A 16,666-nucleotide genomic window follows, 5' to 3' on the forward strand; every position below is an offset into this window, starting at 1 on the left:
TGACCTACTACTTTTCTGCAGAGTTGACTTTGACTCCATCAAAGTATTCAAGGAGGGATTGGAATGGTTTGCGGAGTTGTCGGGCCTTTAGCTGAATGTTCAAAAAAGCCACTTAATCATCTCCCATTCGGCTCAAGAATTGAAAGATCAGATGTTGGAGATTTTGGGATTCCAAGAGGGGCACCTACCAATGAGGTATCTTGGTCTCCCCTTAATCTCTTCTAGACTGTCTATCTCTGACTGTCAACCTCTGATTTCGTTATCATATGCTGGGCGAGTACAAATCATCAATTCCGTGCTTTCGACATTAAGTTTATACTGGGCATCTGCATTCATATTACATAAGAAAGTTATCAAGGAAATTGAGAAGAGATTGAGGAATTTCCTATGGAAGGGTACAACGTCTAGCGGCTACGCAAAGGTAGCCTGGAAAGATGTGTGTCGGCCAGCAGATGAGGGGGGACTTGGGTTCAAGGACATCTCTACCTTGAATCGCACATTAATGAGCAAGAAATTATGTGATATTATCCAGTGTGACAGGACATCAATTTGGGTCCAATGGCTTTACCAAGACCGGTTACGGGACATATCAATTTGGACTCTCCGTGAACATGGAGGTTCTTGGGGATGGCGGAAAATACTCAGGCTCCGTCCTTTTCTTCGCTCTATCGTGGATTACCAGATTGGAAATGGAGGTAGATTCTTTGTTTGGCAGGACCCGTGGCATCACTTGGGTCCACTTATTGAGCGGTTCCCTCGTGGACCACGCCATCTTAGACTTGAAGAATCAGCTAAGCTCAGCTCTGTGATTTCAGCAGGAGAGTGGCAATGGCCTACCATCACGGACTTCGAATGTTTGGAGATCACACATAACCTACCACTTATTCTTGGAGGTGAGGATCGGGTGATATGGAGATGCGACGAAGGGCAACCTACTACTCAGACACTCTATCGATTATTTGATCCCCCTGAGCCGAAACTAGGATGGTCTTCACTACTTTCAGGCTCCTTGAAGATTCCTCGTCATTCATTCATCTTATGGCTCGCAATCCTCGGCAAACTACCTACCACGGACAAATCATGGCTATCCCACCTGGGGGTATGCATATTGTGCGATGAGAGAGCTACGGAATCTCATTCACATTTATTCTTTCGATGCAGATTTAGTCGTCAGTGCCTCTTTGAGATTCGCAGATGGATTCGTTTTCACTGGCCCAACAGGGATTGGGCAACAGATATTAAATGGGCGACGCGAAAATGGAGAGGTAAGCACATTATTAATAGCGCTTACCGTACGCTACTTGCATCGTGTGTCTACCACATATGGAGGGAAAGAAACTTGAGGAGATTTGAACACACTGAGCGGACACCGGCCACTTTGAGTATCCTAATCGTAGATGACGTCAGGCAGAGGATTCTTAGTGTTGATTTAGCTTCGTCAGTCAGTACACGAGCATTGTATAGATTATGGCGCATCCCTTGGGTTGAGGGAGAAACCATTTGACGATCACATGTTGTACTGTACCATTACTCTTTATTAATGAAATTTACATTTACCCAAAAAAAATCCCAGACTGTTTGGTCCCCGCGGAAATCTGTCAAGGAGGGGCCCAAGGTGATGCCAGGGATCGTTCCATAAGCAAAAATTACTTCCATCACCAATACGATATTCCACCACTGAGCATAACCAGCCTCTCAACCTCAACATTTTTCTCCATCCCCATGGTCCACGATTCTCCGGGATAGTCCATATCGAATCATCTCGTAGTCTGCCATGCCGCAGCCACTCGACCCAGATAGAAGTCCTTTCACATCGGATGACTTCACATAGCATTTTGCACATCAATGCTCGATTAAGAGTTCCCATATCCTTAAGGCCAAGTCCTCCCTCCTCCTATGGTTTGCAAATCTCCTTCCATGCAACTTTAGGGTATCCACTATTTCCGGTACCTCTCCATAAGAAAGCTCGCAATCGCTTCTCAATATCTTTAATGACCCCTTTTGGCAAAATAAATGCCGAAGCCCAATATACACCCATAGCCACAAGAACAGACTTAATGATTTGTACCCTGCCGGCATATGACAGTGCCAATCCCTCCCATCCATTGATACGTGTATCGATCTTACTCAATAATGGTTGGCAGTCGGCGATAGATAATCGAGAAGAGATCAATGGTAGACCCAAATACCTCATCGGTAAGTGGCCTTCCTGAAACCCCAACACCGCAAGTAGCTCCTCTCGTACATTCTGGGCTGATCGGGATATGATGGTGTGACTTTTTTCAACATTGAGGCGTAACCCCGACCAATCAGCAAATCTATCTAATCCGAATTTGAAGACCCGAACAGATTCAGTATTGGCCCGATAGAATAGGAGTAAGTCATCAGCGAACCCCAGTTGGAAGATTCTAATATCGTCACACTTCCAATGGAATGCGAAGTTCATGTCGTGCTTGATTAGCTGTAGCATTCCCATGTGTAGAGCCTCCATCACAAGGACGAAGAGATATGGCGATAAGGGGTCGCCCTGTCGAAGCCCTCTGGCACCCGCAAAATATCCATGTGGCTTTCCGTTCATTCCTACTGAAAAGGAAGGTGAGCTGATACACTCCTCAACCCATCGTCTGAAAATCTCTGGGAAACCGAATAGCTGAAGCACCGATAGCAAGAAATCCCACTCGATAGTGTCATACGCCTTCCGAATATCGACTTTGAAAGCACATCTCGGTGGGAGTCGGGCCTGATTGTAACCAATGAAGAGTTCCTATGCTAACATAACATTATCCCCTATGCTCCGGCCAGGGACAAACGCTGCCTGGCAGGGCTGATAATCTTGTCCAATACGTTTAGCAATGATTTTATAAAGTACGTTACAGCAGGAGATAGGGCGAAAATCTGCAACAGATGTGGGAGAGTGTACCTTGGGGATAACCGTCAATATTGTGCTATTAATCTGCTTAAGAAGCTTCCCCGTAGCGAAGAACTCCAGTACTGCCTTCGTTATGTCCTGTCCCACCACCGGCCAGGCGTTTTTATAGAATCCTGATGAATACCCATCAGGTCCAGGTGCTCTATCCTCGCCGATGTCAAAAATGGCTTTTTTTATATCCTCTGCACTAAACGGTTCAAGTAGGTGGCCTGCCTCCTCAGTTGTTATGATATGTCTCGCCCAAGGCCGAAGAAACCGAAGGTCCATCACCCTCTTACGCCTGTCTCCCCCTAGTAAGGATTGATAATAGGATATGAATTCATGTATGACTGCATTTGGTTCCGTAATTGTAATTCCTTGGGCATCATTAATTTGCAAGATTCGTCTAGCTGTCCTTCTTTGGGCAATTTTACGAAAGAACACTCTGGAGCACTGGTCACCACCCTTCATCCATTCCATCTTTGCCCTCTGCTGTAGCATGATCCTCTCTAATTCGGCCGCCTTTGCATACACAAGTCGACTGCAGTGCTCCAACAGAAGAATAAGCTCATCTTGTCTGTGCGAGCTTACCAATACCCAAGCCTGCTCCAGGAACCCCCTTGCCAACTCAACATTGTGAGAAAGATCCCCTTTATTTCTCCTTTGTTCTCGAAAAATAGGTTTGAGTGCCTTGAGTTTTCGGGTCACTGAGAACATAGGCACTCCCACTATTTGTTGCTGCCATATACTCTGCACGCTAGGAATAAAATCTGGTGAGAGAGTAAGGAAGTTGTCAAACCGGAACATACCTCCAAATCGCTGCTGATTATCCCCATTAACTACCATCGGCGAGTGATCGGATGTCCGTGGAGTGAGGCATTGGTAGAATACTGATGGAAACCGCAAAGTCCATGTATCATTGGTTAGCATATGATCAAGTCGCTTCCACAAGTTGCGAGGGCTAGCACTACGATTATGCCATGTGTACCATTCACCCTGCATCGGTAATGGCAAAACCGCAGTATTCTGTAGGCACGTATTAAGTTCCTCCATCGCCACTCTTATATCTCCCGACGTACCACTGACCTCACTGAGATCCCTGACTGCATTGAAGTCACCTCCAACCAGCCAGGGAGTATTAATGCATTGGACAGCTAAGGATTCTATAGAGGCCCATAATTCTCGCCTATCAGAGACCTCAGTAGCACCATACACAATAGTAATATCAACATACTCCTGTAATGCTCTAATAGTGGCACGGCAGTGTATAAACTGGTTTTCCACCTCAATAATATCCACATCAGTGTAATTATAATCCCAAGCAATCCATATCCGATTTCCAATATTGTCATAATCCATAAACCATTTCCAATGAGGTATCAAAAATGATTGGATACTAGCACAGTTATTAATGCGAACACGTGTTTCTAAGAGACCAATAAAGTGTAACCTGAACTCAGCAATGATATCCTTGACCGCTAGTTGATGATCCCTCTTGTTCAGGCCACGTACGTTCCATATGGCAAGGTTTAACATGGGTCACCAGGTACGGGGTTGCTTCGCTTAGGACCCCTTGATGAACCTACTGCACTATCTAGTAAATGTAGCGCATCGAAAGAGTTAAAAGTAACGATATCTTTACCTCTCTCTTCCCGACTGGGTCCCGCTGCAGTTGGATGGGTACCACGGTCTTCTGTTTGCTTCTCCACAGTCACCATTGGGCCTCGCAGTGCTCCCACTTTTGGTACATACACATTAACTGGTGGTTTGATAGATTTGGGTTTGTTGACAATGCACTCCTTGGCTGAGTGTCCCAATGTCATACTGCTGGTGCACCTCGGGGGTAGCCATTCATTCTCCACATCAATTTTGCACGGTAATTTTCCTCCTTCCTCAACCAGTGTCATAATAATAATGTGCTTTGGCATTTTCGAATTCACATCTAGCATAATGCATACACGAGCGAAACCCAGTCTCGTGTATGCTCTCATGATCGCATCCGGGTATAAAGGTTTACCCACTCCACTAGCCACTATGCTGAGTCCCTCCTCTGTCCACAACTCCATCGGAAGGTGGCGCAATTTGATCATAACCATTCCCGACTCCCATTTTTGAAGAACAATAGGCTGCCCCTGGAACAGCCATGGCCCTCCTTCAATAATATCTTCCATATCTACGACTGACTTAAACTGGAAGAAAAAGAAACCGTTAGTAGTACCAGTTACCTCTCTTAAACCCGGCCAAACTGATACCGCGTATTCCTTCAAATGGTGAAAGTATGGGCGTTTCCCCGAAAAATATCCGACCGCGGTAGTTTTCGATCGTTTAGACCCGTTTCGGATAGTGTCTAAAGTCGGTCTCACAATCACCTCTCCATTTTGTAGAGTTGGAGCAATGAACTTGAGGGTCTTTCGCGTTGAGTGGTTAAATGCATGCGCAATTTTATCATCAATAATTGGTTCGGGGTATGCATTCAACGGAATGTTACCCAGGTACAATCCCGTTTGGACTGGAGCAACAAAAGATTTTTCGTTCGCCATGTTGCACTCCACGTTCACTGTCATTGTGGTGTCAGAAAGCCGTTTTTTTCCTACATCCTTGATGACATCAGCAGCAGCATCACTGATGACATCAACAGCAACATCAATGCTTACATCAGCCCTACTGTCCTCACTCCCATTGCTGACATCAGCCCTAGCGATACTGATGTCAGCAGAATGTCCATCCAACCTTTGCGCCAAGTCATTGTCATCTACCAAGCGCCACGTCACTGCCACCATCCACGTCACTCGCCGGCAAAACCGCCGAAAAACGCGTTAGAATCGTCTCAGTTTGCCGAAGAGGGTTTCCAGCAACTTTCTTCGCTGGCTGTGGAGGTTCCTTCATCATCAGACCGTCGGAAACCGCTGCTACTATCATCGGACTCCTTCCAAGTTGCAGCCCGTCGGTGTCCGTCATCTTCTCCATCGTAGTCATCGGCAGGAGACTTCGGTTGGCCTGGCGCCTCGTACGAGCCGGTGGGATATCAGTTACATTCATCATTGACATCATCTTCTCCGGCGGAAAGCAGCGCAACATGGAAACTTTGCCAAATCGCATTTCCCGTTTTAATCGAAGTTCCTCAAGGGCTGCGGTTGATTCATGGTTGTTTTTATCGATCACCTTGTGTGCAAGTCGAAGCAACTCAGCCATATTGAACGAAGATTTCAATCGTTCGCTTCCGTTAAGATTTGCGCCGCCAAACCCTAGAATAGGTCGACGCACTAGATCTCCGTCCTCTACGTCCAAGTTTGGATCTTTTTCAATGGGCATGACTCCTTCACCCTCGCCACTCGTTCGGCTGTCGTCTGCCATAGCCACAACCTCCATATCAGTGGGCGTCGCTTCGTCTTCCTCAAGAGAATTTTCGGATTCCATGGCTGTGCGAAACCCTAGTTTTGAGCGGGACGAACCCGCTGCAAAAACTCCAAGTTTTCCATCAATTGGACTTCCCTTGCCATCTCCAATATCAAATCTAAAGCACGTAGATGACACCTCGTTGGATTCCGCCTCCAACCGGCCACCCATTTTCTCAAATTCCACGGCTAACGGTAGCGGCTCTCCTTGAAACACGACCATGGCAACCTCCCCATATTGCTCGCCATCCTCCTCCATGTCACAGCCATCCTCCGACGCGTTGCCGCCGCCTCCCAGGTCGCCGGCCGGCGAGGATTGGGTAGTGGTGATGTTAGTGTGTGTTTTGTTATGTGTGTTAGTGTGTGAGAGAGAAGAGAGAGAATTTTTTGGCTCCATCTTTTTAGCTGTTTTGTATCATTAGTATTTCATTATACTTAGAAAATTTACTACACAAATGCATGGGTCTATATCTACGTTTGGGTTAAGTTTCTTGGAATTCTGAGAACGTTCAAAATTAAGCTGTTTTGCACGGTTTTATTAAAGCAAGTTCGTTTCCCTTTTACACTAACTTGTAGTTATTATTACGCTTAGCAAATTTACCACAGAAATGCATGGGTCTAGACCTACGTTTGGTTCGAGTTTCGTGGAATTCTTAGAACATTCTTTTTTTTTTTTTTTTGGGAAATGTAAGATTCATTAAACAAAATTGGGTAAAGAGTACAAAGTACAACGTACAACAATCAAATGGGGGTACCCCCAACAGACCAAGGGATACGCCACAGTCTATAGAGTGCACATGTACTAATAGAACTGGGAAGATTACTACTAATTATCCTCTGTCTAACGTCTTCTATGATGCAAGTAGCTAATACAGCTTCCGGCCGATGGGTGTGCTCGAACCTTCTCAAATTCCTCTCTCGCCATATATGGTATATGCATGCACCAAGTAATGCTCGATAAGCAACATTAACAATATGCTTCCCCCTCCACTTCCTCGATGCCCATTCCACGTCTCTTGTCCACTCACGATTGGGCCAAGCAAATCGGATATGATGTCGTATAGCTGCAAGACATCCTCTGCTATATCGACATCGGAAGAACATGTGAGTATGTGTCTCCTCTGCACCCTCGTCACAGAGGATACATCTCCCTAGATGCGTCATCCATGGTTTATCCGTTGTCGGTAACTTCTCCTGAATTGCTAATCAAAGAATGAAGTTATGACGGGGAATCTTCAAAGAACCCGAAAGTAGTAAAGACCATCCTACTTTCGGTCCAGGTGGACAGAAAAATCTGTATAGGGCTTGTGTAGTGGGTCGTCCCTCTGAAAACCGCCAGTTGATCCTGTCATCCCCTCCATGAATCTAGGGTAACATGTAGATAATCTCCATACATTCCAAATCGGTAATGAAGGGCCACTGCCATTGCCCTTCATTAATGACTACTTGTAGTTTGGCGGATTCATCAAGTCCTAAGAGGCTCGGTCCCCTTGGGAATCTAGCAATAAGTGGGCCCAAGTGGTGCCATGGGTCTTTCCACAGGTAGAATGACTTCCCCTCTCCAATAATAAACTCTGTCATAGGTAGTATAGAGCTGCGAAGTAGGAGCAGTTTTCGCCATCCCCATGATCCTCCCTTCTCATTAATTGTCCAAATTGAAGTGTTGTGCAATCGTGTCTGTTTCAACCATTCAACCCATATAGATGTTCGATCACATCTAATAACATCATATAACTTCTTTGCAATTAATGAGCGGTTAAGGATACCAATATCCTTAATTCCTTGGCCACCTTCTTTAATTGGTTTACACACATCCCTCCATGCTACCTTGGCGTATCCCGACGTAGAAGTGCCTTTCCAAAGAAAAGTTCTGAGCCGTTTCTCAATTTGTTTAATAATAGCCTTCGGTAAGATGAATGCAGACGACCAATAAATGCTCATTGCTGAAAGTATAGATTTAATGATTTGTATACGTCCAGCATATGATAATGAAATTCCCTCCCATCCTTTAATGCGAGCATCAATTTTCAGTAGAAGTGGTTGACAATCGGATATAGACAATCTGGAAGACAGTAGAGGGAGACCCAAGTACCTCATTGGTAGTTGGCCCTCTTGGAAGCCCATAATTGTTAAGATCTGCTCCTTCCAACCTTGTGCCGATCGAGAGATAATGATATGACTTGTTTGTACATTCATCCGAAGTCCCGACCATTCTGCAAACCGGTCAAACCCCCTCTTGAGGGTCCTGAGTGAATTCAAGTCAGCTCTACAGAAAAGCAGGAGATCGTCTGCGAATCCCAACTGGAAGAGTTTGGCCGGCTCACATTTCCAGTGGTAAAAGAATTGCAGATCCTGCTCAATAAGTTGCAATAATCCCAAATGCAAGACTTCCATAACGAGAACAAAGAGATAGGGCGATACAGGGTCTCCCTGTCTTAATCCACGTGCTCCTGTAAAGAAACCGTGAGGGTTTCGATTAAGACCAATCGAAAATGCCGCCGTCGTTACACACTCCTCAATCCACCTTGTGAACGTTTGGGGGAATCCAAATAACTGCAAGACCGCAAATAGGAAATCCCACTCTACAGTATCATATGCCTTCCTGATATCGACTTTTAAGGTACAACGAGGTGCAAACCTCACCTGGTTGTATCCCGTGAGTAGTTCCTGTGCCAACAATATGTTGTCTCCAATGCTACGCCCTGGGATAAACGCTCCCTGACAGGGACTAATAATCTTTTCCAGAACCACTCTCAACCGCTGGACAAGTAATTTCGCAATAATTTTGTATAACACGTTACAGCACGAAATTGGCCTAAAATCACCAACAGTCATAGGAGTGTGTACCTTCGGAGACCCTCTATTAAGCTTAGAACATTCAAAATTTAGCTATTTTGCATGGTTTTTGTAACGCAAGTTCGTTTTCCTTATACACTAACTTGTATTTATTATTACGCTTTGCAAATTTACAACACAAGTGCATAGGTGTAGACCAACGTTTGGGATCAAGTTTCGTCGAATTCTAAGAACGTTCAAAATTTAGCTGTTTTGCACGATTTTATTAAAGCAAGTTCTTTTTTCTTTTACACTAACTTGTTTTTAGAATTACGCTTCGCAAATTTACCACACAAATGCATGGGTACCTACGTTTGGGTCAAGTTTCGTGGAATTCTGAGAACGCTAAAAATTTAGCTGTTTTGCTTGGTTTTATTAAAGCAAGTTCGTTTCCCTTTTACACTAGCTTGTAGTTATTATAACGCTTTGCAAACTTACCACACAAATACATGGGTCTACACCAACCTTTTGGTCAAGTTTCGTAGAATTCTATGAACGTTCAATATTTAGCTGTTTTGCAGGGTTTTATTAAAGCAAGTTCGTTTCCCTTTCACACTAACTTGTAGTTATTATTTTTTTTTTCGGTAAAAGTAAGTTTCATGAAGTAAAATTGGTACAGTACAACAATATGGTCCCAAAATGGTTTATCCCTCGACAGGCCAAGGGATTCGCCATAATCGAAATAATGCACGTGTACTGACTGATCTAGATAGTGTGATGCTATGGATTTGCTGTCTTATGTCTTCAATGATTAGTAATGCAATGGTGGTAGGCATCCTCTCGGTGTGATCGAATCATCTCAGATTTCTTTTCTTCCAAATGTGGTACACACATGATGCAAGAAGTGCTCTATAAGACATGTTGATGATGTGTTTACCCCTCCATCTCCGTGAAGCCCATGTAATGTCATCTTTCCACTCTCTATTGGGCCACATGAACCGTATCGTTCTCCGAATTTCCGTGAGGCATCTTCGGCTAAATCTGCATTGGAAGAATAAATGTGCATGTGTCTCTGTCAAATCTTCATTGCATAGGATACATGGGCCAAGGTGAGCAAGCCATGGTTTATCTGTCGTAGCCAACTTGGCTTGGATGGCAAGCCATAGAATAAAGTTGTGACGTGGAATTTTAAGTCACTTCCTGTCCAACAATAGGCCATGCTGCTTTGAAGAAGCCCGATGAGTATCCGTCCGGGCCTGGGGCTTTGTCCTCAGCAATGTCAAAAACCGCCTGTTTGACATCTGCTGGTGTGAACGGTAACAGTAAAGCGGTAGATTCCTCATTACTCAGAATGTGCCTAGCCCACGGTCTGAAAAATCGAATGTCAATAATTGATCGTCGTCTATCTCCCCCTAGCAAGTTTTGGGAATATGTGACAAACTGATTAATAACTTCTTCTGGACCTGTGTGAGTGGATCCCTGGTCATCGTTGATCTGGAAGATCCTCCTTGATGATCTTCGTTGGGTAATCTTCTGAAAGAACACTCGGGAGCACTGATCACCTCCCTTCATCCACTGCATCTTCGCTCGTTGTTGTAGCATAATTTGTTCCAGTTTTGTTGCTTTGGCCAGTACGAGTCGACAACAGTGTTCTAGTTGTATGAATAGCTCATCTCGTCTTCTTAAGCTAACAAGAACTTGTGCTGCTTCAAGAAACCCTTTCGCCATTTGAACATTGTGCGATAGATCCCCTTTATTTCTCCTTTGCTCTCGGAATATTGGTTTCAGTGCTTTGAGTTTGCGTGCCACAGCATACATAGGCGTACCAACAATGTTATGTTGCCATATATTCCGCACACTAGGAATAAACTCAGGTGAACGTGCGAGGTAGTTATCGAATCGGAACATACCTCCATACTGCTGTTGCCGGTCCCCATATATTACCATCGGTGAGTGGTCTGAAGTGCGTGGTGTAAGGACCGAGTAGAATGTGTTAGGGAATCGTGCCATCCATCTATCATTTATCAACATGCGGTCCAATCTTTTCCAAAGGTTCCGTGGTGTCGCACAATGGTTGTGCCATGTGTACCACTCTCCCTGCATGGGTACTGGTAGTAATCCTGTATTCTGAATGGCTGCATTAAAGTCTTCCATAGCTATTCGGATATCCCCTGATGTGCCACAAACTTCGCTGAGGTTGCGAACTGCATTAAAGTCTCCTCCAATCAACCATGGGATATCAGCACACTCAATAGCTATATTTTCCAAGGCACTCCATAACTCTCTCCTATCAACCACCTCAGTAGCTCCATAAGCGACAGTAACAACAACTGACTCATGGATTGCACGAATATTAATAAGACAATGAATAAATTGCATTCCACATTCAACCACTTCAACATCAATAAAATTATCATCCCATGCAATCCACACCCGATTACCAGAAGATCCGTAATCCACATACCATTTCCAATGGGGTAATAGAAAAGATTGAATTTGAGCTGCATTATTAATACTAACCCGAGTTTCAAGAAGACCGAGAAATTGTAACCTGAATTCAGCAACGATGTCCTTCACTGCTTGTTGATGGTCTCTTTTATTCAGGCCACGAACATTCCATATTGCTGTGTTCAACATGGATTAGGACCCCGGGCTATATCATCTCATCGTCAATTAAGTGTAGAGCATCGAATGTTTATATACTACAATCTCCTTACCCTTCTCCTCACGACTTGCCTTCAATCCACCTCCACGAGAAGGCACTGTCGTACCCCTATCGTTTTGTTTCTCCTCGTTTCTTGAAGTACCAGTTCTCATTTTATCATTATTCGAAGCTTTCCTTTCATTGGCCAATTGCGTTTGGGGAATGATAGCTTTCGGCACATACACAGCTACCGGTGGTTTAGTGGATTTAAGGGGTTTATTCATTGCACAATCTTTCGTCATATGTCCGATCATCATACAACTCAGACATTTCGGAGGTAGCCATTCGTATTCGACATTTATCTTACACGGTGTTTCCCCTCCATCCTCATTCGGTGTCAAGATTATGACATGGTTTATCAACTTCTGTGTAACATCTAGTATCACGCATACACGAGCGAAATCCAGTCTCGTGCATGCCCTCGTTATCGCATCTGGATATAGGGGCTTGCCCACTCCACTTGCAACTGTACTCAATCCTTCCGTTGTCCAGTATTCCATAGGCATTTAATCCATACAGGTATTTGTGTATGCTTCTGTTTCCTCATAGCCATACCCGGTTCCCACTTCTGGAGTACTATTGGCTGCCCTTGGAACAGCCATGGTCCGCCTTCTATCACCTCTTCCATGGCAAGGACATTTTTAAATTGAAAGAAGAAAAAACCATTAGCTGTCGCGGTTACCTCTCGTAAATCGGGCCAGACCGAATGCGCATATTCCTTCAGATGATGGTAATACGGCCGCTTTCCCAAAAAGTATCCAACTGCAGTAGTTTTCCAACGCTTAGCTCCATCACGCACAGTATCTAAGGATGGACGAACCACAACCTCACCATTTTGCGTCAATGGGGCTATATATGAGAGCGTTTTTCGTGATGAATTATTGAAGTCTTGGGCTATTTTGTTATCAATTACTGAGTTCCCATGTTCATGTAGTGGAATGTTGCCAACAAAATAACCCCGTCGGAGCATGATTCGCAAGAGAAGGAAGCATTTTTTTCAAGCTATTTCGCAGGCTGACATCACTGCTGACGTCAGCAGAGTCAGCAGTGACATCATCAGTCAACAGGTCAACTGTAGCTGCAGATGTGACATCAGCGATGATGTCATTCCCTTCCACATCCTTTGCCACACGGTTTTCCAACTCAGCGCCAGCCTGGCTCGGGTTGGACACATCAGCATCCCGTGGTAGCTCAATAGTCGCCGGAGCATTCCTACCAGTAGCACCAGACGCCGGCGGGAGAAAAGGAACGTCTTTTCCGGCGAAAAAAAACCCGTATCCGGCGCATCAGATACTTGCTGTCGCGACGCTTTGTTCCCCTTGTTTTCCGATGAAACTGAGGTGGTTCTTGACGGCAAAAAGCACCTCCTAGGCTGGTGAACAGCCGTTGCTCGTGGCGGCGCACCACCCACCTTGGAACTAATCCATGACTGCATCGGCTTCACTCGAAATCGCCTCATCCACTTGGTTTTCAGATCTAATAGATCCTTAACAGCCTTCTCATCGCCTTTATCAATTACAGTGTGAGCCAATCGTAGAAATTCCTCAAGGTTGAATGGTTCATCATCGCATCCGCCATTGTTAGGAGGTGAAGGTCCCCGATAACCTAGTTTTTGCGGCGCTTCGACTGACAGCGATTCTAAGGTCAAGATCCCATCTTTCAAGTTTGTAGACGTACCTGTCATCTTCATAGACCCTCCGTTTCGATTGTTGGCCGGAATAACGCAAGTTTCCGTCGAATTTTCTCTGCGCAGCCCTTCGTCTTCCCGAAACCCTAAATATGGCGATTCATTTCCCGACATGGTTTTCGCCCCCAAATCATAACTAATCATCAGTGAATCTTCATTGTTTATCCCCGCAATACTTGCCTGTGCACCCATCGTCGGATAATCAATTTTTCCGATCTGAAAATTCAGATCCGACGCTGTAACTTCTTCGTCAGAAAATCGCTTTCTCCCGTCACCGTCCTGCTCGAAACAGTCAGCCAAATCACCTTCGTTATTCTCTGCGATCGACTCACCTTCTTCCTCCATCATGCCATCGATTAGCATGAGAGATAGTAACTTTTCATTTTGTGTTCGAAAATCTAGTTTTTCTCCCGGAAAACCGCCGCCGCCGGTCACCAGCTGGCGTCCACTTTCATCCTCGTCAGCCCAGTCATCGGTCGTCTCTTCCTCGTCATCGCCGGTCGGAGATTGCATGGGGAAGACACTAGTATGTGTTTTTGGTGGTGTAGTAGTGTGTGTAGGAGAGAGAGAATTTTTAGTGAGAGAATTTTTGAAATCCATTTACACTTACTTGTAGTTATTATTACGCTTAGCAAATTTATCACACAAATGCATGGGTCTAGTCCAACGTTTGGGTCAAGTTTTGTGGAATTCTGAGAACGATCAAAATTTAGCTTTTTTGCACTGTTTTATTAAAGGAACTTCATTTCCTTTTTACACTAACTTGTAGTTATTATTACACTTAGTAAATTTTTTTCTTTTTTTTTTCTTTTTTTGGATAATATTTCATTAATGAAAAATATGGTACAGTACAACAATTAATTGGGTAGTCCCTCGACAGGCCAAGGGATACGCCATAGTCTATAAAGAGCACATGTACTAATCGAACTGTAAAGATTAAGGCTGAAAATCCTCTGCCTAACATCGTCAATAATATGTGAAGCCAATACATTAGGTGGGTGTTCACTTTGCTGGAACCGTCTGGAGTTTCTTTCTCGCCACAAATGGTAAACCAATGACCCAAGTAACGCTCGGTATGCTGCATTGATGATATGCTTCCCTCTCCATTTTTTTACTGCCCGTTCCACATCCATTGCCCATGTGCGATTGGGCCAATCGAATCGAATTATTTCCCGTATGGCTATAAGGCATCTTCTGCTAAATCGGCATCGGAAGAATAAGTGATTATGTGTCTCGGTTGTTTCTTCATCACATAGAATACACCCTCCAATGTGTGTGAGCCAGGGTTTGTCTGTCGTTGGTAGTTTTTCCTGAATAGCCATCCATAGGATAAAACAATGTCGTGGGATCTTTAGTGAACCCGAAAGTAGTGAAGTCCAACCTACTTTCGGTCCGGGCAGGCAGATAAGTCTGTATAGGGCTTGGGCTGTGGGTCGGCCATCCGGGAAACGCCAAATGATTCTATCATCTCCACCATGGATCTGGGGTAGTGTATAAATAATCTGAAGGATTCCAAATCCGTTATGAGGGGCCAGTGCCATTGGCCCTCATCAATAACCGTATTGAGCTTGGTAGATTCATCAAGCCCAAGTAGACTCGGTCCTCGTGGAAATCGAGAAATCAGGGGGCCAAGGTGATGCCATGGATCCTTCCAAAGATAGAAGGTCCTCCCATCTCCAATACGACACTCCACCAATTGTTGGATAAGGCTGCGTAGACGAAGCAGCTTTCTCCAACCCCACGATCCACCCTTCTCGTCAACAGTCCAAATAGAATTACTTAGTAAATAGAATTACTTAGTAAATTTACTACAATGCATGGGTCTATATCTACGTTTAGGTCAAGTTTCATGGAATTCTGAAAACGTTCAAAATTAAGTTGTTTAGCACAGTTTATTAAAGCAAGTTCTTTTCCCTTTTACTTGTAGTTATTATTACGCTTAGCAAATTTACCACAAAAATGTATGGGTCTAGACCTACATTTGGATCAAGTTTCGTAGAATTCTGATAACATTCAAAATTAAGCCGTTTTGCATGGTTTTGTTAAAGCAAGTTCATTTTCTGTTTACACTAACTTGTAGTTATTATTACGCTTAGCAAATTTTCCACATAAATGCATGGGTCTATTCCTACATTTGAGTCAAGTTTCGTGGAATTGCTCAGGAACTGTTCACGGGATATAATCAGACGCGACTCCCCCCTAGATGCGCACTTAAAGTGGACATTAGGAAGGCCTATGACACGGTTGAATGGGACTTGCTTGTGGCGACTTTCCAACTATTTGGGTTTCCACCAACCTTCACAAGGTGGATTGAGGAATGCATCTCAACGACCTCTTTTTCGGTTGGTCATAATGGAAATCCACATGGGTTCTTTGATGGAGCGAGAGGTCTACGTCAGGGAGATCCTTTATCCCCATTCCTGTTTGTGCTTGTTATGGAAGTTTTGCATATTGGTTATCTGCAATTAATTGAGCAGGATATGCAATTCACATATCACTGGAAGTGTGAGCTAGCAAGAGTATTCCAATTCGGATTCACGGATGATCTCCTGCTATTCTGTAAAGCTAATTTGGACTCTGTTAGAGTCCTTAAGGTGGGACTGGACCGATTTGCTGAATGGTCGGGCCTTCGGTTGAATACTCAAAAGAGTCACATTATTATATCCCGGTCTGTACAAGAAAGGAAAGATCAGTTACTATCGCTCTTGGGATTTCAGGAGGGACATCTCCCGATGAGGTACTTAGGCCTTCCTTTAATCTCATCTAGATTGACTATATCAGACTGTCAGCCACTTCTGTCCAAAATTGATGCACATATTGCGGGATGGGAGGGTATGTCGTTATCATATGCTGGGCGGGTACAAATCATTAAATCTGTACTTTCAGCATTGAGCATTTATTTGGCTTCTGCATTCATACTACCGAAGGCGATCATTAAGGAAGTAGAGAAACGCCTTCGAAGGTTCCTATGGAAAGGCACCTCAATGATGGGTTATGCCAAAGTTGCGTGGAAGGATGTTTACAAACTGATTGGGGAAGGAGGCGAAGGAATAAAAGATATTGATGCACTTAACCGAGTACTGATGACTAACAAGTTGTGTGATGTCATTAGATGTGATCGAACGTCTATCTGGGTTGAGTGGCTGTAGCTCGGACGACTACAAAATAATTTCATCTGGACTGTTGACGAGAAGGGT

The 16,666-nt window shown here is 44.3% G+C and overlaps 1 protein-coding gene across 1 annotated transcript; it reads right to left on the minus strand.

Moving 5' to 3' along the window:
• Positions 1 to 10,266: 10,266 nt before the first annotated feature.
• Positions 10,267 to 12,288, minus strand: LOC105178973 (uncharacterized). The gene is made up of 3 exons (XM_088882937.1): positions 11,796 to 12,288; positions 10,989 to 11,408; positions 10,267 to 10,490 (listed from the first exon to the last, which is right to left on the minus strand). Exons 1-3 carry the CDS (start codon positions 12,286 to 12,288, stop codon positions 10,267 to 10,269), a joined length of 1,137 nt encoding a protein of 378 aa, XP_088739063.1.
• Positions 12,289 to 16,666: the final 4,378 nt, after the last annotated feature.

This window comes from Sesamum indicum, linkage group LG1 (genome assembly GCF_026168435.1).
Source record: "Sesamum indicum cultivar Baizhima isolate 11 linkage group LG1, ASM2616843v1, whole genome shotgun sequence".
Taxonomy (NCBI): Eukaryota; Viridiplantae; Streptophyta; class Magnoliopsida; order Lamiales; family Pedaliaceae; genus Sesamum; species Sesamum indicum.